At 44.0% G+C, this 27,339-nt stretch overlaps 1 protein-coding gene across 4 annotated transcripts in view; it reads left to right on the top strand.

The window, feature by feature from the left end:
- The window catches only part of LOC142579942 (sodium-dependent phosphate transport protein 3-like), an 87,738-nt gene extending 70,515 nt beyond the window's left edge, over positions 1 to 17,223 (top strand). For all 4 annotated transcript variants that reach the window (XM_075690624.1, XM_075690622.1, XM_075690623.1 and 1 more), the window contains one exon: positions 1,878 to 17,223. In XM_075690624.1, the coding sequence (XP_075546739.1) occupies positions 1,878 to 2,162 (285 nt within the window). In that variant the 3' untranslated portion in view covers positions 2,163 to 17,223. The remainder of the gene's footprint in view (positions 1 to 1,877) is intronic.
- Positions 17,224 to 27,339: the final 10,116 nt, after the last annotated feature.

The raw sequence follows: 27,339 nt of genomic DNA, 5'->3' as shown, positions 1-27,339 counted from the left end.
TCTTATCGCTCTTGGACTTTATACAGACCATGATGCGGCTTCACTTCAGCAGTCGCTCTTGTTGCGTGGTGCACGATTTGAAAGGTGCATTTGCAAGCAGCCGCTTGTAATTCAATCATTTGACCATCTGCATGTGCGGAAGTTTCCATTTATTGTCTCGGCATTCCTTTACGGTGGCAGTGAAATTTCGTTATATTGAAATTGCATATAAACACACTTTGTTATATTGAGGTTCTAAATACATAATGTTCTATGGGCAAGAGGTTATGAAATGTTCAATTCTTCTTTATATCGAGAACTTTATTATATTGAAGTTCATGATACAGTCAAACCTCGCTAATACGTAGTTGGCCAGGAACGTTAGGTACGCACTAAGCAATCTATGAACTGCCAATGCCAGTTTCGAAGCAACTTACTGTAAAAACCGGACTATAGGTCGGACCGGAATATAGGTCGATCCCCACAACTAACGAATTCTGAAAATGAAAAAAATCTCTTTCAATGGCAAATGTACCGAAAGACACCCTTACCTTGAAGCAAATGCGAATCATGCACAACAGTGACAGTATTTATTTAAATGCTGCTCGCATGTGCACCCGGCCAATTTTTAACAGTATCGCGCTCCCATCGACCCGTGTGCTTGTCAGCATATTATTAACGGCACTGAGTGGCGAAACAAACGCGATATGCGCACGTGTACACATGCGCTTACTTTCGTTATTTCGCCGCTCTGTGCCGTGATGATAAGGTGCTGACAAACACGCGGGTCGATGGTTGCGCGATACTGTTAAAAATTGGCCGGGTGTACAGTACACAGAAAGGCACAAAGTGCGCAAGCGCTACTCCAAATCAGAGCAAGGCCTTTGATCAGAGTCTTCCGAACTAGAGGCGGATGATGAGTGCTTCTCGCTGCACAGTCCAGAGGCGCGCGCAATCTCTACCGCTTTCAAACGGATGCATTCGGCAGTCACAGGCAGCGATCTTACACGCAGCTCCCGGACGAACTCCGCAACCTTGTCTTCCAGTTCTGCGGTCCGCCCATGAAATGATGTTTTCTGTTGGTTTGCTGCTTCTTCCTCCGCCGGTACCGAATGCTCTTTTCGGATACTCCAAATTCGCACTGTGCCGTGGGCTTCCGCGCACTCAATTACCTTGTTCTTGAAGGCGACAGTGAATTGCCGTCGGCTTCCGCTCATCTTGAAACAAAATGTGAAAAAGCAGCCTTTAACCAAAATAACTTTGTGACAATGTAAACGCAAATTGGCGATGCCATAATGTCGCCATGCCGCGCTGCTGCTGATGGCGATGGCGGCTCTTTACTTCATCCGCCCATTGTTGCAAGACTTCCATAGTTTTTCCGCCAATGTCTGGTATGTAAGACGAGGGTCGACTTTTCGCAATGTTCTTTTGAAAAAAAGTTCGACCTATATTCCAGTTTTTACGGTAGTCGCCTGATAGGAACTGCGTCACGATGCTCTCAAGCACACACACTCAGACAGGCTTTATTTGTGGATAGGCAGCTAAAATCGGCGATCTTCACTTGCTGCCGTGGCGACCTTGCTGCGACGTCTTCGAACTCAGTAAGACTGCGAGCAAGTTCCCCCACCCAGCCCCAGTGGAGGCTGGTTGGGGGAATCTTTGTGACTACGTTTAAACTGCAATTACACATTAATCAGATATGTATTAATCAAGTTTGACTATATTGAGGTTTTACTTTATTAAAATCGTACTCAAGTATTCAGTGTGTCTTTCAGCTGGCAACATTTCATGTTTGTTGACCTGAAAAACTCAATATGAAGTGGTTTGCAATAACAATACTTTATTGTAATGAGCAGCAAATCTTAACATGGCATTCATTTCTTTTCTTTTTTTTTCAGAAAGGCGATAAGATGACACAGTGGACGCACATCTTCTACCTTGCAGCCGCCGTAAGCTTTGCTGGCGGTGTTGTGTTCGCCATCTTCGGTTCAGCCGAGCGGCAGCCTTGGGCCGACCCCAGTGGCATGGCCACCACCAAGCAACAACAATCAGTCCCGCCGTCGAACTCTGGTGACCCGGTGGCATCTGCAGAGGATGGTGTCATCATCGCAGCCAGCACAGCACTTCTTGGTACACCAGCATCACCGGACACAGCAGAGATGTCACCTGCCAAGAAGCTTTGACGCTAGTGAGGTTTTTGGAGACGGCTTCTTTGGTGTAGTTGGCATTGCACTGAGACTGCTTAGCTTTAGTTTGACGGCAGCAGAAGTGATTGACGCTGAAGAACACAATGCACAGATGTGTGAAGAACAACTTCCATTTGCGCTTGTAACGCAAATGGATACAACGCGATTGACTAACATCGGTTAAGTCTAATGGTGCATTCGACTGATCAGTTTTGACCACGCTGAGCATTCTGGTGATGAGATTTACATTCAGCTGATCGAAATTGAGCACTCAAAACACAGTTGTGTGGTTCATCCGTTGTGCCACACTCTGGTTCAGAGCATTTAGATGCATTCTCACCTTCAAGCTGGGATTGCAACCAGAATTCGACAGAATTCCAGCCACTTAGCTCCTCTGATTGCTCTGGGGACAGCTGAACGTTTGGCCTGGACAGACTTTCTGTGGCTGCTATCTTGAGAGATCTCTGTAATACCGAGCACATTGTCTTTTCGTGTGCCGTTCTTGGCCGGCTCTGAATAACCAACTTGCTGAGGCTTTGAATTGGTATAGAAAGTGAGCGCAGGTGTCACAAATTGCCTTGTCGTCCCAAACTCCTGCACGTGCCAAGCTACCGCGAGTTTACAATCATTGTATACATATCCTTAGAGGTGTCGCATGTTGCTGCCATCTTTAGACTGTCTGCAAAGGAAAGGCTTGACGTCGTACAAGGTGTGGAGTAGGCGTGAAATGAGAAAACTTCTGGGTGGAAAATGTGCACTTCTGAGACTTTCATACTTTCGGACGGACTAGTCATTAATATATGCAGCTAAAGCTGAACTTTGTGCTGGTTGGTGACACAATACTGGAGCTTTTGAAAGCAGCTTATAAAGGGCTTGGAAATCTGAAAGGGGCGCACTGCAAGTTCTGTGGATTCTGAGTCTTTGTATTGGGGGTCACTTCCAGTGGCCCAGGAAAGCAGTCCAGGGCACGTGTTTGTATTTTTCTAATTTTTTTTCTTTCTTTTCATGTTTTTTTTCTCTCTCTCATTCTCCTTCTGTGACTAGCTTATGCCAGTCATGATGGCAGAGCAGTAGCATCCAAGCCGATGATAAAGAAAGAAGATTAATTAAACACATTGCAAAAATGCTAAAATAAATGTGTTCACAGGTAGATTGGCTGAATACACTATATCTGGAGCTGCTGAAGAATGGGCGAAGTGACCTTGTTGCATAAAAAATTTTACTTGGTTATTTGCTTAAATATGATGGATCAAAGCCCACCTGTGGTCAGGGGCCATACGTCATGACTACTCTTTTCTCATTCTGTAGGGTTGCGGTGATGTCAAAAGTGCAAAATCGATATCGAGCGGTTTCGCATCAGTGCATTGATGTGGGACCTTCCACAATTCACAAGCATTCTAAAAAGATTCTTAGGCATTGCCTTGCTGGGATCAATCTATATAGGCATGCTAATATTACAGTGGTAGCTGTTGCAAGTTCTTTCAGCTGTCAACAGGTTTACGCATCCATCTGCAGGTAGTGCCACTAAACTAGCTACATTATACAACCTAGGTACAGCTGATGATGGACATACCAAAACCGGATATATTGAATTGAACAATTGTAACGTCCCCTTGAGAATCCCTTGTAAACTGAGCTATACTATGCGTGTATTGAACTTCTATTCATCACCACATTCGATTTTTCCAATGCTTAACAGGGCCGCAATCACTTCTCGTGCAATCGGAAATATTCAGTGGTGACGAAACGGCAATGCCATATTTATTCGAGTGTAACGTGAGCTTTTTCATTATTTTCGCTGCTTGAACTGAACCGTTGCATTACATTCGAATAACTGCAAAATTAAACATTTTAAAAGAAATATTCAAAATCCTGCAGTGTTTGGCTTGACGTTGTCAACCTGTACCTTTACATCTCAATCATATTTATTGACAAGGCAACCAAAGTCGGAACTTGTTTTTTGTTCGAATTGACACCATTTTAGTTGTGCTTGTGACTGGTGTTGTGGTTACGGCTCTGCAGTACCCTGCGACCTTTCACGATTCTGCTCCATTCATTTGTGACGTTATGACGATGCAGCGCATTTGGTATGACGCCTGCTTCAAGAGGCAAGCGATTTTGATGACCGAGGAGCTGGGAAACTCCGCCACGGCTCGATGTCAGCGAGTCCATGATTCGCAGACGGCAGGGCCGTGGGGAGGCCCTCTTTTAAGGGACACTAAAGGCATACAGTAAGTCAAGCTGAAGTGATAGGTTAGTGCTCAAGAATATCTAAGGCGTCAATATTATCACAAACAGAGCCTTAGTAATCGAGAAATTGAGGTAAATGTAGGACAAAATTAGAAATTTCCCCAGCACATTCAAATACAGTACTTGCCCAATGACGAAGGCACTCCTCATTTAAATTCTGTCACTAGTGCTCAACCACTCATTATAAAAACATCATTGTACTGTATCATAAGTTGAAAGAAAATGCTTGTTGCCCAGTTCTATTTTATCTTTAGAAAAAAGAACTCAATGGCATTACCCTTGACAACGACGCAGGCAGTTGAAAAGGTTCGGTCTCACTTGACTTCGCGCTGCCCGCCCTTTTGCGTTTCAGTATTTTCGTTATCGCATAGTGCTGTGCTGGTTTTGCTGGCTCGCGAAACTCGCACAAACTGCAAGTACCAGAGAATTCCACTTCCGTGTGATGTCGCGGGATGCCCGAACGGTCTACGGCACTTGACCAAAAGCAGCTGCAGCGGCGAATCCACCATTCTGTCTAGGCTCAGTTTGTCCATGGCGTTTTGTGCAAAAAGCCGTACCACGTTCTGTCGGCCGCCGTTTCACTCACCAACGGCAGCAAAGGGCAGTGATAGCATATGCAATGCCATCTCTCCCTGGTTAGGTAGCAGAAAATTTGAATTGCGATAAAGGTATTCGGACCCTTGAGGTGTAATTTTTTCGCAAGCTCTTTTCTTTATGCGAAACAAGCGTTGCGAGATTTCTGGAACGGTATTTAAACAGTCCACGTCGACTTGGTATTTGCCTTTGTGTCCCTTTGAGTGCGTGGCCAGTCGGAAGGACTCTGTGGACCTTGTAGTTGCCTGGTACTGCCTCGAGTGATGTGGTTGTGTGGTCTTTTAACCCTTTCAGGGTCAATGACATAAATATACGGTGCCGCGAACAAGCCCAAAATGGTCGATGCCGTATATTTACAGCACCGTCTGTACGTTTATAATGTGCCCCCATTTGCTAACTTTTTTTTTCTGGCATGTGCTGCCACTATGTGGGAATACAGGGAATTTTTTTCTCACGCCTCCCTCTCTCGGTTTTCGTTGCATGGCTTGTTTTAGAGCTAGTTTGCTCCGGCGTGTCTATATACAACCGCTCGCGCATTGGCGCGCGCGCGGCAGTTCGTGTTTTGTTTCGCGGGTGGTTTCGGCTTCTTGCACTCGCAAAATTGATGGCCATCTCATTACTAATCGCTCAAAGGGCGACTGCCTGTTTCTCGCTCGTTTAGTGCGCTCACAGAGGGGTGCATAGGAAGGATGCCGCCGCGCATGCGTTTCCTTTTCTTTCTTTTTTTTTTTTTTTTGGAGACTCGTGAAAACAAATTGCCTCTGGTTGGCGATAAGATGAAGATTAGCGGAAGTTTGCCACACGCTTTGCTTTTTTGGCGGGTACACAACCACACAATTTTCTTGAGTGCGCTCACCTACGCAGTTCTATTACGCTATGGACGTAAATGTTAGTGTAAGAGCAGGAACACTTGAGACTTGCAAAATATTCTCGTGTGTGCATTTTCTAAGCCTTATGTGTATAACAGTGCATCAAAGTTTTAATTCCTATAAGTTTATTCCTTTGTAATTGTTGTTACATATGAATAAACAGTACATATGTACCAACGCCAGGGTGTCTACCAACCGGGAAAACCTGGAATTCTCGGGGATCTTAAGTAGTCTGCAAAAACTCAGGGAAATCTCGGGGAATTTGTGCTTCTATCAGGGAAAATTAGCTGTAATTTTATTGAGAGGGAACGAAAGTCGCGGTAATGCTGGCTCGAGCAACAGAGAGAAATCGTAACGATTGGTCTTTGATGCCGCGTCGTCAGCTGGAGGAGTTGTTAGAGCACAGTCAACGAGCCACTTTCCGGACGCCAGATAATTCGGACGGCTTCGCAGCACAACTACGTACCCCAAGAACGTCTGAAATTTCGGACGCAAGAACCCTTCGCCGTCCGATTTTCCGGACTTTTTGCCGTGACCGCAGGTCCAAAACGGCATTCATCAAAACCACCCCCGCCGTCGCTTTGATAACCTCGCCGCCTCGAACCGGCACACTCGCACGCAGATCCACTGGCAGCCGTAGCCCCACCACCGCAGCAATGCTAGGCCTAGCTGCTTCGAGGTTCGGTACTAAGCTTCTTGCCGTTCTGTGCCGTGTCTTTCATTGAAAGAATTCGCCGCTGTCAGCAATGGCACCGACACCGCCTTTGTGGTCATCGCGAGTGGCTTCGAAGTTCGGAAAGCACAGCGCGTTGCATAATGCTGGTTCCCGAAAGTCAGCTTCGCCTCGTTACAGCTATGTTACGCTGTGAAGCATAACAAGTGTAGGAAGGGGCAACTGTCACGGGACACAGTATGTATTCCTTAATTATACACGCGTGCACCCGCCATCTCCTGTCACAGTACAAGCACCAATATGCCTAATAAGTGTACTGGCAGGCCTACGAAGCTATTTCAGACGTGCCTGTGGCGATTTGAGCCCTTAAGGACTGTAAAAGACATGCATTCTTTTTTTCGAACATTCTTGCGGCCCCTCGGGAATCCGAAAAACTGTACAACTGTCAAAAAGAATGCTTCAAATAGTCCATGTGGCGAACGCGCAGACGGAGGAAAACAAGAAAACAAGGGACCTACGCATTGAGAAATGAACGGGAAAGGAAGCATGCCGCCGCTTTCATGAAGGAGCTTGCACTCTAAAAGCTAAGTGTTGGCTGACGCCGAGACGCAGGTGTCCCTCATCCAAGCAAAAGAACTCTTTAAAACAGTGAAATGCAACACTGAGGCGTTGTGCGCAGGCTGAGAGTGTGTCAGCACAGCTGAGGTTGACTTACCAGCTATTAGGAGAGAATCTCACTTGCGATAAGGTTCGGGCCTCAGACCAATTAGCTTGCTATCACTTGATAGAAATAGCTCATATTCAAAAATATTCTGTATGCATCTTCCTTTTTCTTATTTGAGAATATTTGACTCGATTTGCAATGGGTCTTACTATTTCTTTCGAAGATATTTTATTCGCTGTGCATTTTACTAACCCCTCCCTTCTGTTTTCTTTTTGAATAAAGTAAACACTACCCTTTACTATTCAAACTGAATTAAGTTGTTTTCTTTTATATTTTAACATGCTTACTATAGAGTGAAACCATTGGGCGACATGATGTAGGGAGCCTGTCTCGACATAAACAAAGTTCTGTCACTCAGGGAATATTGCAAAGGCAGTCAGGGAAAACCTGGAAAACTCTGGGAATTTGGAAATGTCAGCTTGGTAGACACCCTGACCAACGCAAAATATTTTTTTCTCCCTTTACGGTTACCCTAGAAAAATTACGGTAATTTTTTTTTCGAAATAGGTCCCTACGAAGCATTGGAATCTGCAATAAAAAAAATCGACCCTGGGCAGTTTCATATGGCAATAAAAACCGACCCTGAAAGGATTAATAAGTGCTCATTCTCAAGTAAGCTCGACAGCAAGTAAAATGGCTAGGTTCTCGGGCCTCCACTCTGAGATAGTTTCGCTTTCATAAGGCTCAGCCCGTCATAGCATCACAGCCCTCAAAAATGTAGGTACCATTCTTTTTTTCCGTTCATGTCACGTTACACTCTCAATTTAATTTTTTTATTTTGCTCGACTGGAAAGTCTACCCTCAAATTACAATTGTGGTCGCATTACTTTCGAGTAAATATGGCATTTGGCAGACCCTATCAAACTAGACATGCAATCTGAAGGGCAGTACATGCCACAAAGACAAAATTAACAAGGTGCATGTCGCTGAAAGTATGTACGGCTTGTGCAAACAGTGGCCATTTGTTTTCTGCAAAAGCGGATCGCCTTGCTGCTTCCAGAAAGCAAAAGTCCTCCCAGTCTGGTGAAACATTCTGCAAGAAAGTATGGATGACACTCGTGTCTTTTCACCGAATCGCTAAAAGCACGGGATGCCAAACTGAAGATCTCTGTGCCACTGGTTTTGTCTTCTTGTACGTGAGAAGTTTCCGCTAAATTGCATTTTATAGTTCTGCGAGCGGCCTTGACAAATCGAACCTCAACCCCCACTTGGATTTATCTTTGCATTACAATTCTGATTTAACAAAATCGCTGGATGCCACATTCGCATTCGGTAGTCTTAACAAAAAGACAATCTTGGCAGCAGTGCACATGACTCATCGCTGTGCGATTTGTGGGTGTGCGTTGAAAAAGCTTCATTCATGCTCGTAAGGTTACATTCAAGTACAAATGTACTCGGATATCCTGCAAGCTGAAAGCCACTTTTGAATCCAACAGGGTCTGCTTAAATTGGTTCATTGCCAAATTATGACGATCACCCAACTGAACGCAGTATTGTAATGGACACGCGGAGCATCTACACATGTGATTCATACTACAGTCAGTGCTTGTTGCAACGGACCGTGACAATCCGTAGAAAAAAGATCCGTTCTATCCAAACTAAGGGTCACGGAATGTTGTGAAATGGTGAAACTTCACATATAACGTTGTTTAACCCATAAGCGATCGCAACAATAAAAGCATGGAAATTGAAATAAATAACTGCAGATTAACAAGTTCGCGCGGTAATCGTACAAACATGCGGAACGGCATCTTCCAGTCCGCCGTTTTCCGGATGCCGGTTGCTGACAAATGGCAGTTTTCCTTGTACTTGAACATATATGACCCCACACAGCGGCAGATTAACGGCCAGCACAATGGCGGAAAGCCAGCCCAAGCGCATCGCCGATAACACTAGCATTGGCTGCAGTCTGTTCATCACACAAAACAGTGGCCAGTAGTTAAGCCAATGTCTTCATCTCATCTTTCGCGACAAGTGATGACCACTGTCAAATCTGTAGCATAAACATGAGCTGCGGTACGGGACAAACTCACCTTGGAGCCCACGTCTGGCCTCCGCTGCACTCCATGCGAGACCGCTCGAGCACTTCACGCGCCTTGCAATGTGGAGGCCACATATAGAACTACATTTTATTTTGGGGCAAATTAATACGATGAGAAGTAAAGCGTCCTCAAAGTGGCGCACTTTGTGACCGTCGGCAATTGTTTTTCAAGTGCCGTATGCTACGGCTTTGGTTGGAAGCTGGTTCAGCCTAGCAGCACCCTCGGCACTCGCTCGGCCATGAGCTGACAACATTGGGCAACATTGGGGCATGAAAATTCTCAGCTAGCGGGGTGTTGCAGCAGCACACCGTTGCGGGAAGCTTGCCGCTAATGTATTCCTTCCTTGAGAAAATGCGCATTTCATCAAGTTCCACAAGCGGCCAGAAATAGGTGCGTGCAGCACACTGCCGCATGCACACATTATCGCAGCGAAGTATGTTACATTTGTGCAGTGTAGACAAAATTTGCCCAAGGATTTGTCTGTTGTAACTGGTAGTCTCTTATAGCTGGCTACCGTTCAAAGCAGAATTGGCGTCATAGATAATATAGGCAGGCCAAACAAAGTGAGAATAATAGTCTGTTATATCCGAAAGTATGTTGTATGCGAATCCGTTGTAACGGACATGGACTATACAAGTTAGCTGATGGCAGCACAGTGCATATCCACGCAGGCTGGTTTGCATCCATGCTACATGTATTTCAGACTTATCCAGAATAAATATGCACGAAAAACACATTGATGTGCGTGAGATGAACCTTGGTCTTTCAGCCAAGAAAGAGAAAGAGGAGTCATAAGGCAAAGGCAGGTATGTTAACCAGGCTGAGCCCGGTAGACTGCCCTACACCGAGGAAAGAGGATTGAAAGAGCCAAACATTGCAGGCATTTAGGGTTAACGTTGCAATCAGTATATTGAAGGCCAACCCACAGCACGAATGATTAGCAGCATTTGTCTGCGAAAGATAAGTAAACTTTTGTTTTTTCAGCACTGTCTTCAAGAAACAAATCTCCAAACAATCTCCAAAAACTGTCCCAGGCACACGCAGTCTTCAGACATCTTATCATAGTCTGTATTACCACTTATCGATGTATTGAAATATTTCGCAATCCCCTTTGAGTTAGATATAGTTCGGGTTCAACAGCAGTTGTTTCTCATACTTACATGGAGGTTTCTTGTACTTACATACTCGGGACAATCACGAAACAGTAACAGTTGCGATAAAGGCTTGGTAGTGCAATCATTTTCCTTTTATATCACCGTTACTGCAAAGCTGTACTCCACATATAATTTTTTAAGTAGTATCATCGTGCACGGTAAAAATGACCCAGAAGGACCACTGGCAGGCAATGCCAGTTTAATGGGACCTAAAAGCAACTGTAGCAGAAGCAAACCAGTGGCTACATCTTGTAAGCAATGTGGCTGGATTATGCAGTGAGCGAAACGGGCATCATTTAAAGGCCATTAGGGAAAAACGGGCCAGTAAAGCAGCGCTTCTATGCCACTATTAGTAGTTAAACCTGTTTCTTTACGTGTCTTTGAGTTAGGCATAAGGTTACTATAGCGACAAGTCTTGGCAACAAGCCATAAATAAGCTAGGAAAGCGAAGTGGTGAAATAATTGGCGAACAAGGGCACCTTGGTTCTGCACTGGCACTGTCCTTTTCTTTCTTCCTTCCTTTTATTTTTCAGGAACCATTTCATGAGTTAGAAAATCTAAGAGTGGTGTGGGGAAGGTTAATGTGCAGAAGACAAAGATAATGCTCAATAACCTGGAAAGCGAACAAGAGTTCAGGATCACCAATCAGCCTTTAGAGTCTGTGAAGGCATATGTTTACCTAGGTCAATTACTCACCGGGGGCCCTGATCGTGAGAAAGAAATTTACAGAATAAAAATGGGTTGGTGTGCATACAGCAGACATCGCCAGATCCTGGCTGGAAGCTTACCACTATCATTGAAAAGAAAGGTATACAATCAGTGCATTCTACTGACGCTAGCATATAGGGCAGAGACTCTCAAAGAAGCTCAAGAACAAGTTAAGGACCGCGCAAAGGCCGATGGAACGATGGACGCGTAACTTTAAAAGACGGGAAGAGAGCGGTGTGGATCAGAGAGCAAATGGGAATAGCCGATATTCTAATTGACATTAAGAGAAAAAAAAATGAAGCTGGGCAGGCCATGTAATGCGTAAGACAGGTAACTGGTGGACCATTAGAGTTACAAAATGGGTGCGAAGAGAAGGGAAGTGCAGTCGAGGATGGCAGAAAACTAGGGGGGGGGGGGGTGATGAAATTATGAAATTCGCAGGCGCAAGTTAGAATCAGTTGGTGCAGGGCAGGGGTAATTGGAGAGTGCAGAGAAAGGCCTTCGTTGTGCAGTGTACATAAAATAGGCTGATGATGATGATGAGGATGGTGATTTATGGGTTGAATTTAGTTTTGCAAGGTGGTGCAACATGTACTTGCCACTCTTATACAAGGAAATTCAACTTTGGAAGCAGTGTGGAGGCATAACAATGGAGCTGCAAGATGATTTGTTGCACAGTACGGTCACTGGGCTTTGTTCTCAGCTTCAGCAATCCCTTATACGTGGGTGTTGTGAAACCATCTTTTCTGCGAGGGGCTGCCTTAAGACCTGGATTGCTTTATATGCAAAGAGTAGCATTAGGGTGCTTGTTGGCTGTCTAACTACTGCTTATGAAAGCCCTTGCTAGTATACCAGCATCTCTGCCGGCACGGCTAAGTGCATGAAGCACCTCATGATGGCAGTCCACTTTTCCTGCAGTGGGACAATCAAGCACAGAGCCTGTCACAACCTCACTTGGGAAAAATGTAGTTTCTGGAAGCATGTATTCATCATGTGCATGAGTGGGGCTATTAGTTGGGTTCGTGGGTTTTGCCCAATTACTGACCTTAATTAACACAAAGGCAAAAAATGATGCAAACATTAGCACTTCATCACCTTTATTATCACCACTTATTGTGTCCTTAAGGATTGCGAACCTTGCAAGGTATTGAATAAGGGGGGACAATGTGAAAAATGTTTACATCGATCAGTCAAGTGAGTTGATACAGAAAATGATGCATTATATAAACGAGCTCTGACACAGTAAAAAAAAGAACTAAATAATAACAGAAAAGCAGAAAATATAAATTTGTTTACTGAAACAACATGATGAATGGAAATAAAGGTATTAGGTGTTATTACATTACTTGTTTCATTAACAAGTCTGAATGCCTTGGGATCACATTGCTTGACAATGTGACCAGGCAAATGATTCCATTGCTGGAGGTAGGCACGATTGATTAAAATCCTTAGTTGATCTGTGCACGCACTTGTTTGTGTTTCTCTCATGTTCATCTGCCTTCTTGTTGTGATCCTGATGTGGTTATTAACCTCATCAATAACTGATGATTGGCATGGAGGTTTGCATGTGGTGATTTGTACAATATTTGTGGAGCAGTTACTGATAGCACAAACTGTTGTGCACCATTGTTTCTGCTATGGATGTGGTCATTCTTACATGCACACTTTTTTTTGTATACCATAATGTCCATTATTATCTACATTGAAAGTGAGCAGCTCCAATTATCAGAGGCATCATTGTAGTTTCAGATAGGACTTGTGTATCAAAGTGCACTTTATAATACATTATGTTTTTCATTTCCATCCTTTTGATTGGTTCCTTTGCATAATCTAATCTTTATGTATTTGCATACTGACAGGCACAAGATATATGCATACTACATAAACATGCACCAACAGCTTATATGCCTGATGGCTGGTAGTTGTATGCATTACCTGGCATCCACTGACTGGCGGAACTAAGCCTAGCAAGTGAAACAAAACTGTGCATTTCACTCCTTTTGTTGCACTAGTGAGCTTCATCATCATTCAATATTTCTTATTACTTTATGTGTTATGTGTCCTGTTCACTTTTCCTACTACCCACTGAAGTGGCTTTAAATAGTCGGGTCACATAATGTATACTCTTACCAGCATTTTGTAGAGGTGATTGTTCAGGTGTCGGAAACATTTTTTGGGAGATTGGTACTCTGCTTTCATGCTACTCCCTTTCCCCAAAGTGAGAAATGAGCATTTAGGTGTGTTCTAATCTGTGCATTTTTACTTGCCGTACGCAATTTTTGTGAACTGTTTCTGCGAACCTGAATATTTAGTGCATGATCTCCCTGTGGTCTCTGAGTGCCTTAAGAAAGTTGTCCAGTGGCTTCTAACCCTGAAATGAGTCGCGAATTTCCTTTTTGAGTCACTGTAACATGGCCAAAGTAGTACAGCATGGAAACATTTCGTGATGCAAATAATGCTGAACCTTCTGTCTGTTCTTCAAATTTCTGCACAGGCTATGACATATGACATTGTAGGTCAGGTCATCAGTCCTATCATGCTCTGCACCTAGCACTGGACTAGCTTCTCTCATTCTTTAGGAACATTTTTAGGATTTTGATATGGTAACTGATCATCGGACAAATGAGCCAGTTTTGACATCACACATTCATAGCCGGTCAGCCGAGGCCCAGGAGCTCAATTTTCATATCAAGTAACAAAGCTCTTTTATGAGAATTTCGCTGTGTAGTCTGTTGGCGCTTCACAAAATACACAGTATTTTTTTTTTAATTGTAGAGCACAGTATATTACAAAGGGCCACCGAAGAAGAACATTAAGCAAGATTGCCCAATTGCACTTCTCAAGTGACAAAAAAGGATGCTTTGTAAGCCAAAAATGGCACAAATACCTGACCTAAGTGGTGAGATATCTGAAAGACACAAATACCAAACCTAGATATTCCAGCACCAGTTTTTACAGGGTCATGGTCTTTCAGCACCTGTGTGAGACTAATTAACTGCTTATCGATAAGGATTACATTGTTTTGCAAAGGAACCAAAAACTCAAACTAGCAAGTTTTGAAATATTTTGTTTAAAAACTGTCTACTGTAATGTCACACTGACATACAGACATCGGGTTTTGAGTGCAAGATTTGAGGAGGGGAAGTTTGGCCCTAATTTTCTTCTCTGGTAATTACCAAATAAATTGTTAATACAATCTTCAAAGAATGCAGTACCAGTCCAAACTGATGTAGTGACATTCTTTATTGTCTCTTTAAATCACTGAATCATTACTGAACTCCCCGGTGATTCTTTCAAATACGAGATGCAAGGCACACAGGTGAGACAGGTACCGTCAGGCGTTATGCCAAAGCAGGTTGTCTTTGTGCCTTTGTGATCATTTTTGCATGTTAAAGAAAGTTTTATTTTGACATTGATCTCTGTTCTCATCACAAACTTTCAGTTTGCATTTACATGTGTGCTTGTTTTTATTGTGGCAAATGTGGTAGTGTTGTGTATAAGTTGAGCATTTCAGACAGTCTGTGTACAGTCGCCGACCGATAATTCGGAGTTCGTGGGGATCGCAAAACAGTACGAACTATCAAATGTCTGAAAAAACGAATTCGGCAGGAAAGCACTCATTTAATTACTTGTTAGAGCACCTGAGGCCAAAAAGAAAAACTGTTCGATGCATTGTTCAATGGTATTCTGCTTGCGTAGAACCAAATCTGCTTGAATTTGGGCAAGCGCCATGTCCTCACTGAAGGACAACGAAAGCAGGTCCCCATTCGATGGCCCTGCAGCGCATGGTATGCTCTCCTCAGAGTCAGAGTCATCTCCCAAGGGCGCAAGTACTTCATTAACAATTACCTCACCATCAAGTTCGGCACAGGACACTTTGGCATTGTCCACATCATCAAGGCTTGCGAAGTTAACTATAGCCCGAATCGGCACACCACTTCGCAGATCTTCAACCAGCTCGTCTCCGCTCACATCTGGCATAGTTGCCAAGGGTTCTGCGTGGTGGAAACAGTGGTGGATTGTGCCTTCCATCAGTTCCTTCCAAGCATCGGCACAACAAATCCACGCTGACTTTTGCCACTGTTGATGGACAGCACCATGTGACGTAGCAGGCGTGATCGTTACAACACTTTCAGCTTCTTGATGATGTCCTGATCATAAGCTGGAGGATACTCATGGTGTTTGGTAGCAAAAATTCGATTTCATTTGCCTTCAAATTATTGATTAGGCTATAGGCACCACTGCATTGTCAACAAAAAGCAGCACCTTGCACTTTCGTGCCTCAGACCTTTTATCCAGCCTCCGCACGTAGCCTTCGAACAACTGTTGTGAAATCCAACCATTAGTGCTCGCTTCATACCACACAGGCACACTTCTAATGCATTTCAAGCATCTTGTGTTTCTGGAATTTCCTATAACCAAAAGCTTTTCAGTTCCGGACATGCTCGCACCTAACAGAACAGTAACCCTTTCCTTGCTATTCTTCCCATCATGGGGAAGATCTATGGAAAGAGCTAGCGTCTTCTCTGGCAGACGCTTGTAAAACAGTCAGGTCTCATCACAGTTAAAGACATCATCCGGCGAGTTGCAGCCAAGCAAGGTCCGCAGCTTGTTGGCACAGTAATTCACGACCAACGTGTTCTCCACAGCACCACTTTCGTTGCACATTTTCTTGAAGACTAAGTCGTATCGCTTCTTAAAGTTGCAGAGCCAGCTGTCACTGAACTTAAAGCTTATGATTCCCATCTGTAGTGTGAGGGTCTTGGCCTTTTGCTTCAGCAGGTCACCAGATATGGGAATGCGCTGCGCAACCATGGTGCCTAGCCTGATATTCAGTCTCTTCAAGTTGGGGGTATCTGCCTTGACAGAGGTTTTTCTTCTGGGTCATAGCACATTTCTCAGTTGCTCCTAGAGTCTAAGCTTTGTTCTTAACATAGCCCGAGCTTGACTGCTTCGAAATGCTGAATTCCTGAGCTACCTGAACCTGTGACCGGCCATTCTGTACAAGCTGTACAACAGCAGCTTTCTGCACCATTGTCATCGTCTTGTACTTGCAGCACTTCACCACCGGTGCTAGCTACGAAAGGGGAGTTGGCACCATGCTCCGCTTCTTGTAGATAGATACACACGATATTACCTACTGTCAAAGTTACATAAAATCAGCTTTAAAAAAAAAACGGTGACGGAACCGGAAAATGATGATGATGGCAATTGCAATGACCTACTAACCTCAGAGATTGGAGCATGTTTGAGCATCTCCGACGCTCTAAATTCACTCGACAGTTTCGTGGCAGCGCTGGTGTTAGTTGGCAACAGCCACGATAACAAAAGATTTGGCATGGAGGAGTCCTAAAAATCGTATGGCGAGCCCTAGATGGTCCGAAATTTCGGTCGTTAGGCATGGCGTCTATCGGGAGAATGGTGGCACCCCAAAAAGGTAGGAATTACCAAGCATGTCCAAATTTTTGGTCGGCGACTGTAGTTGTGTCATCTTTGCTTGTTGCACTTTTGTTTGTGTGTTTGTTTGAAATCTTAATGAGCTTGTCACTATTCCTTTTGTATCAGATTTACTTGAGTCATTTTCTGTATGTCTTCCGTGCATATTTATTTTGTTAAACACTTGCACACTTTATTGTGACTGGTTTGCAGCAGTTGTAGTAGGGTGCTTTAGACACATCTGTAAAGAGTTGCCCTTGACCTCTAAAAACCAGGCAGTATAATTATATTGATCTGCTATGGGAGAAAACCTTCAGTCACTCAATAATTTGTATGGTGCCATGTATTGACATATTTAAAAATGATTTCTTAAAAATGCAAGTTTATTTTTTCTTCCGGTGAAATACTTCTAGTCAAGGTCTTCTTGAAGTGACTGTGTCACGGCGCAGTACACCTTGTCTTGTCACAAACTGGTTACTTGTTTTGTCGGTGCTTTTTTCGGTTTGTAAGAATCTGGTGCAGTATTTTAGTGAGTTGTGCAGTGTGAAATGGCCTACCACTTGTTTAAACTTTGAAATTTTTTAAATAAAGGCATTGTGCCTATGAGATTGAAAGGTGTTTATGGTACGATTGTCAGTGTCGAGAAATGTCACACATTTTGTGCCAGAAATTGATTAGGAGCATATTTAATCTACTTTGGAGCTTCTGGCAGTGATACAGCATGAAACAAAAATGTCCTTCATGGCATGTTTTGGGGGGTGTATATCTCAAAGCTAGTGCTCACCTCAGGATTCTAAGTGAATTAGCACCGCCTGGCTTAAATTCTGCAGGGGTCATAAGTCGTTATTACAGTAAAGCATAAGCAGGTTAAAATAGCTAGCCTTGCCAGTTGCTAGTACTTCGCACACAATTCTTAACCCATGGTACGACCTACATTGTCCACCCAATGAAATTGCCTTTACTTTCTTTGTTGGCTTGTGGCAATACTACCACATTATTGCCTATATTATCAGGATAATTCTGGAATGTATCCTGCAGTTACCCTGATGACCTTTCTGCAAATACAGGTTGTTAGCAAGTTTTTTTTTAAGTCAGGTGACAGGTTCGTAATGTGCATAGTTTCGTTCTCGTTCAGTGGTTCACTTCTGTCTACCTTAAGAGAATAAGAATGTTTTGTTGTTTGAAGGGGCCGTGAAACACTCTTTGAACTAAGTAAAAAGATGTTGCCGATCTATAGAGAAGGCTCATGTGAACATGTGAGCCAAATATAATTGCTCTGCGTGCAGCAAGGAATTTACACTCTCGTGTCAAAATAGTGAAAATCTGCTTAACTCTTGCCTCCGCAATGTCGTCATACAGCATCATCCCATGCAGCGATGCCCATCAACAGCTGTTGGTTGGTTTCACTCATATTGAGAACATTCTCAGAAATGCTGTAATGGCAAAGCTTTAGTTACATAAATGAAATTCATATATGTCTGTGATGTCAAAAAGAGAAAAAAATCATTTCATGTTTGCACTGCTGGTCTTCGCATGACTATTGCACGTAGCTGCACCTTAGCTCAACAAAATTTGGTCAAAACGAAACTGTCAAGTTTACAGCTCTGTAGCTCAGCAAAGAAAAATGATATAACAATTCTGAAAACTTCAGCTAATAATACATCTAAAGAGGACAAAATCGATATATTATACACTCCTGCAAAATGTATTTACCAATTTGTGAACAGGACTTTTGCAAAACTCTCGTAAACACTGTAAGAAATCACATTAGCTGTAAATTAATGTACCAAATTTATGTGCTTTGGGTGATCAAATGGATGTAGTTTGCAGATCTGTGATCTCTTTTTGTCGATGCAGAGTTGGGAATTTGTAAACATTGCCTTTCTTCCATGTTTTTCTCTTAGAAAATTTTAGCAATATTCATAAAAGTATTCAGGTCCTGAATCAAAGTTTTGCCTTCTGCAGTCACTAGAATTTAGCTTTCTCTTTCAAATGCAAAACATTTCGGTAAAATCGGTTCAAAGGTCATCTAGGAAAAGCATTTCTGTGTTTTACGTGTAATCGAATAGGTGGCATCATAGTTCAGAACCATAAAATGTAGCGAGCTGCAGAATGGATTAGTAATTTCAAGTTTTTCAGTGACATTTGTCAATTTACAGAATGTGTACCCTATGCGAGAACTCCCCATAGGAATTTCAAATGTGTGAGCATCAATTTTAACATACTTGGAGAGCACCAGTTGATTGACCAATTATACAAAAATGGGCCTTATGGAAAATGTTGTAAAAGCAATTAAAGAAGTTGTCCCTAAATGACCACCTACAGACACTGAGAGTGAACAACCAGCCGTCTACTTTTCAATTAGTGCCTCGTTTTACTAAAACCAGAGTTATTTATTAAGGGACTTTGCTAAAATACTTTCCACAAGATATTCAACACGTGCAGCACAGATACAACAAGAGGAGTTTCAAGACGTCTACAACACGCTGTAATTATTGTTAGTTTTATATGTTTTATCTGCTTTTGTTAGACGTCTAGATGTATAATCACATAACAACTAGCTGTTGCTTGGTTCTTTTGGCAGCAAAGTCACTGATGCGTTCTTGATTTTTTGTTAAAATCAAGAGTTCGATGAAAACTCGTCTGTTCAGGATTGCTCATAGTCAAGGGTAAAACGGATGCCGACCAAATACATTGAAAGAAAAGAAACCAAGACGTTTCGGCTCCCATACGGGAGCCTTGTTCAGAAATCATCTTGTGAATCTTGCGAACAAGGCCCCTGTATGGGAGCCGGAACGTTTTGGTTTCTTTTCTTTTAATGTATTTGGGTGGCGTTCGTGTTACCCTTGACATTTATGTTTTGTTCTGCGCTTTGACATTTAGCTGTTCATTCTCCATTTTAACAAGCAAGGGCACCTAAGTACATATGAGTAAAGTTAATTAAGTGCAAGCGGTGCCTTTAACTGCACACGTTTATGCCAGAAAGATACGGAGATTAATGTGGCTTGTCTAGGGTTCATCTTCCTCGTCGAAATCACTTAAACTAAGCTGTCTCTTCAGCCGCTACAACAATGTATATATGACATCTGCTTGCATTGCTGCGCTCTGCTATAACTCTGAGAGCAGCATCGTAACTGCCGAAGTCGTTAGCCGTGTGGTGCACAGGAAAGCTGAGGACTGACGAAATGTTTTATCAAGGCATCGGACATCGTTAATAGTGACCAGAAATCTTCAGGTTCCTTTCCTCTGTGTGTGCGAGAAGCCTCTCTACCGACATTGGACGTGTGGTTCCCGAGCTACTTCGCTGTGAAGTGCAAGTTTTTGAACTCACTCGCACCCATGGATTCTGCAGCCGCAACGCACAGCTAGCGCCTTGATCAACATACAGTGGCTGACACCTCAGAATGCGTTTAAAATTGTAATGGAGGCTGGTTCGTTTACCGCTTGAGTGACATTCCACATTTGCAAGCAGGAAAAACAATTCACTGAAGAAATGAGACAGACGGAAGACGCTGGATCCCAAACGGAATATACGGAGAACAGAGCGAGTTGACTTTTCTCTGGGGATGGTAATGAAGAATAAAAGGAGAGGATTATTTGCCAACGGTGCTGCCATTGTCTGCGAATCGGGCTTCACCTGCAGCAATTGCACATTTGCTATATGCACTGGCATGCAAATGTGCGATTGCTGTATATGCACTGGCATCGGGCTCAATCTCGAGTTTCGCACTTGAAGTTTCGGTGCATGGCGAGAGTGCCACGTGGGCCAAAGTTGTGAGCACTGCCTTTAAGCGCTGCCTGCTGCTGCTGCCGCACCGCGGAGTGAAGAACTCCATACATGTGTCACGCCAGGAACGAACGGTGCTATACTCGCCAACAACTTTTGTAGGTTATGAAGCGAAGGCTACGGAAACTAAGCGCGCCTCTTTCTCCACTGCTAGAAGTAGTCCCACAGTTCTGTTTTCATTTTCTGACGTGGGAAATAGAAAACTATACTTTTTTTGGTTTTTTACCGTACCTAATTTTAAACAATACGTAACATTCACCAGTCAGCTTTTGGTATTTTATTGTATTTTTAGTTTGCTGTCCCGAGTTTTCGCACACCTGAGACCATCTCATGTTTTGCACATTCATCAAATGCAAAATGATGCCCGTGTTTCCTGGTGAGTGTTCGTCGCTTAATTAAGCAACGAACACTCCCCTGACAGGTTGTTGACCAGGTTTAGCAACAAAAGAGTGTTGAAGCACACAAAAAAAGTTTTTCCAGCGTCTGTGCTGTAAATCGCAACCATCGGCATGTACAAATGAGTGAGCAAGCTAACTCTACCAACGCCAGCATAGGTTACACATTGAATGCCTAACCGACGCCATACAGCTGTTTTGGAGCTCCGATGCAGGTTGCAATGCTCGCTGTTCAGAACTTGGTACATATTAGATGTGAATAAACATTGATTCACGCCAATTTACTTGTATTTGCCTTCACTAAAGTGCTTGTCCAAGGTTACCGAAGCCAGTGCCGAGCGTGCTCGTACTACATTGTGTGCGAATACAGTCATGTGCAGAAGCTTCACCCCCGTAGCTTTCACTTCATAGCCAAGAAAAGTTGTCCACGAGTATAGCACAATTGGATCACTGTTCAGCTTCTTTGTTATATACACGTCTTCCGTGGTTATAGAGAAGCCACTTGGATCACCTAAACCAAAGTTCTTTAGCGTAACGTCAGCGATGCTGTGATGGTGCAGAGTCTGAATTCTGCTTGGGTCAAGTAACTCTGCACTGTTTCTGCATCTTTAGCCCATCGTGCCAATAAGGTCGCCTAAGTTGACTGACTGAATAAACTTTATTGAAACCAGCAAGAGATGGTGGCTGGGCCTAGGCCTCCCACGTGGGGACGTCGAGGTGTTGCCTCTTCGCCGCCTCGCAGGCCTGCTGGGTCACCCAGAGTTGGTCGTCAAGGTTGGGGCTACGCAGGGCAGCGTGCCATCTCGACGAGAGGGTCGTGGGGTTAGTGTCGGGGTATTGGTGTGTACAGTCCCAAAGCATGTGTGGAAGTGTGGCTGGCTGTGTCTTGCAGGTACGGCACGTGGGATTGGGGTAAATTTCGGGGTAGATCTTGTTATAAAGTTGTAACGAGGGGTAAGTATTGGTTTGTAGCAGGTGGAAAGTTGTAGCCTGCGCTCGGGATAGTTTGTTGTGTGGGCCGGGGAACGTTCTACGCTCTAAGTAGAAGGACTTCACAAGATCATTGTAGCGTGTCAGGCGATCCCTACCGGTGGGGGCAGCCGGGGGCAGGTTAACTAGGCCTCGCGCTAGGGAGTGGGTAACCTCGTTGAGGTTGGGGAGGTGCGGGTGGACGGTGCCTAAGTTTGGGCAGCCTATTTTTTAAAGCTTCCTAATATAAACGTCCGGGTATAGGTGTACACCTAGCCTTATTCAATCAGCTCTTTCTTTCTCATGAGCATTCAATTGGAAAATAACATTGGCTCACTGATGTAGTTAGGCTATACTTGTACTTTTTTGCCTAAGAATTCACTGATGCTTGTTCTTCAGAGCACACTGTGGTGCGATCTCATATTTTAGCTATTCAAGGGAATGCACTGCACCGTCTCTCTGTGTCGCTCTGATTCACCGAAGTCAATATGGTTATGCCAAGCGTGCACCCAATGGAGCATGGTCCAAGATATTGCTGGCACAGGCAGCTTTAGTGCACTCCGCCAAAGTGTGGATGATGGACCAGCTGTGTATGGCTTACACGTTGCTTATATGCTCGGGCGTGCATCAAGAAGGTTGAATAAGTCAGAGGTTCACAGTCCACTTCGAAAGATAAACTTATTTCTGTCTGGTGTTTCTTTTTCAGAGAACAAGAAGTTCGTTTGTCATGCCAAGGTCGTCATACTGTCGTCTTGCTGCGGTATTCACGCACATGCACATGTTACTCATCTTGTACGAACACGTTAGTCAACCTTGTAACGTTTTGCAGAACCTCAAACAATGCTACATAACAAGCTACCTGGAAAATGCTTTGCGTAACATCGATTTGCACAGTGCATGGAGTCTGCGTAATTTTCACCTCAAACGTCTTTCACTTCGTTCACCATATAGGGTGTAGCTTGTTTAATACTACATGTAATGAAAACATGTCATGATATCATCGCTTATCTATTTGCAACCGAATTACATGCGCGCTTTACCTTGGTATTTTGGGGTAGAGGAAAGAAGTCATTGCTCGATCATGCATGGGTCGCATGCACAGAAGGCACCGTTGTCATGCCACTCATGATGCAATCGGAGTTAAATTTACTTTCTCGCTCGGCATTCAGAGACGCAAAGCCCAGCAGTAAATTTGTCGATCCTAGTGGAAGTGCTCGTGTTTAAGAGCTAGTGCTCGCTCAACCATAGTATAGCATATATATGTCGTCCATCAAACTCAAACCTGTTCTCATCAGGAATTATGAGGCTTACAAGTGTGCAATTTTCTGCTGAAATGCGAATGTTTCTCGGCTATGGTGTCACCACGTTCGACATGTAGGATCTAGAAATTACGTGATCAGACTGGGAACAGCAAGACGGATGGATGCCAATTTGCTCCCACAACCTTTGACCATAGCGGGCCCGCTAAGCATAGGGAGTGAGCACGATTGCCAGATTAGACCATAGGACCCCAACTATCTGTATTGTAAGTTAAGCATGTAAGCTTTGTAATGCATGAATAAATAATACTTGCGCATTTGCTTACGTCATTGTTGTACCCTAGTGTCGATGCACCCAAAGCACCATGCACAAGATGCTTCACGTCGTACCCCATGCGACTGCGTCCCCTGTACAGCCTACAATTATCAGCGTGTGTGTGCGTCAAGCATTTGTTTGTGACGCAAGCTTGTGCATCACAACAGGAGCAAGAAGGCGGCAACGACATCATTATGTTGCAAATGACACGAGTGATCTTCCTTACTACGGCAAAGAAGCATTAGAACCTGTTTCATTACTAATAAGGCCTATCCCGAAAGCGTTGCAGTGCAACAGGGTGTCTCAAAATGCTAAAGCAACCACGAGAGAAGAATGTGAGAAACTGGTGCTCGCTTTTATAGGCAACTTGTTGGTATGTGCCGTGACGCATGGCACAAGTAGTGCCATGCGTTGAATGCTTTAGTGGAGTCAGAAGAGTAACTGGCACATGGTCCGGGCTACCGCGCGGGCTACCTCCGGGCTTCCCGGGCTACCGCGCGCACCCTCCCAGGGCGCTGTTTTTTTAAAGGCTTTCTAAAAAACCATCTGCGACGCGGTCAGAGTCCATGCTGCGCCGTGTTTTCGCGGCATTCTTCGCGTTGATACGGGCGACTGTACGAAGGTAAATTCGCTCGCGGCTGCTGCCGCGATTCCTCACTCCAGCGTTTTGACAGCGAGTTTCAGCTGTCATCGAATGAGACGTGTTCACGTTGGCTTATGCGCGCGTGACAACATGCTTGTTAATTTATCTAGTGCGCCTATATGTTTACATGTTTGTACGACCGATAAAACTACCATCCTTACTTCGTATAGCTGTCCACTAATTTGCTATTGCAATCGATGCTTCGCCTTCCAGGCGAAACTGTGGCTTCTTGCGTTGGCCGCACCGGCAGCGTATAGAAACCGAAACCACAAATTTAAATAGCCGTTTCGCTACATCCTTCTTTGCTAAACAGGTTGAAGTTCTGGGCTTTTCATACTAAGGGCTGAGAAGACCGAACACAGAGGTATTGAAAGTGAGAAAAGTACAAAACCTTTAGTAAATCTTTTGCTTTTCAGCCGACATATAAAAAAAAACATTGAGCACATATCTAATGGCGTTTTTCACTGGTCGATTCGGAGCAGAATTTCTTGCTCCGTGGCAACGAATCCGAATTTCACTGGTCGATCTGGAGCGGGTTCGCGCGTTCCACTGGTCGTTTCGGATCAACTCGCTCCGCGCCGGATCGCTCTCACTTGCTCCGCCGCCGAGGCGCGGATTCGGGCGGAAATAGCTCGCGTCACTTCCGTTTTCAAGCGAAATCGGTACCCGGTTGTACGCACAACATTGTGTTGCTTCGCAAAATGTCTGCGTTCGGTGCTGCTGCAGCGCTCGCGTTTAGCGATGAGAGCGCGGACGACAGCGATTACGAAGTGACGCAGGTGCTGTACGAAGACTTCTATGCACGTTGTCCATGCACAATCCTTGCAGGCTCGACATGGAAATGACGGATTATGCGACTGCCACGGTCAAGTTACACACGGGGGACGGCGAGTTTGGTTGCCGTGGAAACGTACAGAACGGAAGTAGGGCATGGTTTTCGGAACCGGTTCGTGCGACGTGTACGCAGACTTCCTGTGTGATCCGCCGCGGAGCGTTTTTGCGCTCCGCTGGCCGATTCGGATTTGTGAAACCCGAGCGCTCGCTCGAGGATTTCGGCGGCCGCTCCAGATCGACCAGTGAAAAACGCCATAAAGGCGTGCATGTTCAGGGTTTATGTTTCGTCCTCCACGATTATGCATGCAGAACCTTGCTGGTTTTTTCCTTCGTAGTGGCACTTGTTTTCTTTTTTGCTATGTTTCAGTTTTTATGCGATAGTTTTTTCCATTGAGCAAAGAGTCGGTGAATTTGGCTAGAATTGCTAAGCCAGCACCAATTAACGCACGTGGCTCTTTAGGTATGTTAACCTTGCTTGCTGTTGTTCTGAATGAGATTGTATTCATATAATATGCCTTATTTTAAAAAAAAACAAGAAACAGACGTCTTTTATAACCAAATGCTGCTAGTTTCAGGCTTTAAGCTGTCAACCAATTGGCTTATGTTATAACGAGCATTCTCGACTGTACAATAAGTGAAATCACTTTTTCTGAATATTAATCACCCTTTTTTGTAACTTTTCTTTTAAAGTTTCTTTTAACGTCCTTTCTTTCTGAAAAAATAACGGAAATATCTTTTGTTTAGGCAGTGGTTGAAACATTTCTTCAGCTGAGATATATTATGACGCCGCGTAGAAAACAAATTTGCTCAATTTGTTAACTCGTCATTACCTGGTTAAATGAACGAAGTGTGGATTAGTAGAAACGCAGGCACTGCTCGGTTGCCAAATATTTCCAGGGGAAAATAAAAGCGTTCTTTTTTAAACTACACGTCAAAACTGTTTTACAGTTCAGTGCAGCTATCTATGTCAATTGCATTCGATTTCTCATAAATGTTGCAAAGGAACAGCATGATGCCGCAGACATGCAGAAATATTTTTTTACATGAAGGCATGTAGAAAAAACACCTTCGAATGCAACATGATGCAAAAACGTCCAACCTTAATCTTAAACACATCGCGGCCAGAAATGTCTATATCTCGCAACAGGTTGCATCTCTCGCGTTGATGCCGTTTTGAGAAACATCGCCGATTTTACCTGCAACCACAGTATTATACTCCCTAATGTCCTACCTAGGTTACACAATGAAAAAAAAAAACTATGAACCACCACGCCCAAATTGTCTGACCCCTATTGTGAACTGTGCTTTTGTACGTCTCCGTCTTTTGTCGTTTCCCTACTTCCGCCAATCCTCCAATCGCCTCTTACTAATGCCTATTGCGGACATGTTGGCTTTAACACTGCTCCTGCTGAACCCAAGGGCTTCAAGGAGGCCAGTGGTGCCTAAACCGACCGCTGGGAAGACGTCTTCACATTCTAATAAAACATGCTCCGTCGTTTCCCTAGCTTTACTGCAGCAAGCACACGCTTCTTCTTCCTTCTTATATCTCCCTTTATAGGTGCGTGTTCTAAGGCATCCCGATCTCGCTTCAAAAATCAATGAGCTTCCCTTTGAGTTATCATAAATTGTTTCTTTCCTGATTTTGTTTTTTCCTCTTAAGTAGTTACTCATGGCAGGTTTCTTTTCCATTGCCGCCACCCATGAGATTATTTCGGCCTCTCTGACTTTCCGCTTGACGTTCTTTGTTGCTGTGTTGCCCACCCTACAGGCCGTATACTTGCTGGTAAGCTTTCTAGTTCTTTTCCTCCACTGTGAATCAATGTTTTTACTGCACAGATACCTCAACACTCTCGGAACCCATTTACTGTCTTCCATATTCCGCCGTCGTTCTTCATACTCAATTTTACTGCGAGCTTCCCTCACTTCAAAAGTAGTCCACGCCATATCACCCTGCACAACTTCATTTGTAGTCTTCGCGTGAGCGCCCAATGCGAGGAGACCCACTGACCTCTGGTTCACATGGAGTCCTGATTGTACCCCTGATTTCAAACAAAACCGCATTTTCGCACTTCAACAACTGACAGCAGCGCCGTGCCGCGGCACTACCGGCAGATAAGGCGTGCTCGGCCCAAGAAAGGTCCACCGCTGGGAATGGATATATGTTGACTTCGCATTTACAATCGTAATATGGCTAAAAAAATAAGGGCAAAAACTTCCCGTTTCGGCCTCGTACAATGCTTACACTCAGTATTGGGAGTGACGAAGAATCGAGCAGGCTTAGAAGTATAATTACTCATGTCTAAAAAGAAGAAACACTGATGGAAACGTTTCATAATATCAAAAGAAATAGGTACCGCAACGTAGCGTTTTAAGAATTTAGCGAGAAAATTATTTTTTGCTTTCCATGGCTCCTGGGAATGCGCTGCGCTTGAAACTGACTCAAGGACAAAGAGAACAAGGCGTCACACGAGGCACGAGCTCTGCGCTAAAGCACGCTAGAGGACGAAGACGAAGGCGAGGA

The sequence above is a fragment of the Dermacentor variabilis genome, chromosome 4 (genome assembly GCF_050947875.1).
Source record: "Dermacentor variabilis isolate Ectoservices chromosome 4, ASM5094787v1, whole genome shotgun sequence".
Taxonomy (NCBI): Eukaryota; Metazoa; Arthropoda; class Arachnida; order Ixodida; family Ixodidae; genus Dermacentor; species Dermacentor variabilis.
This window is presented reverse-complemented; position numbering and strand designations above follow the sequence as displayed.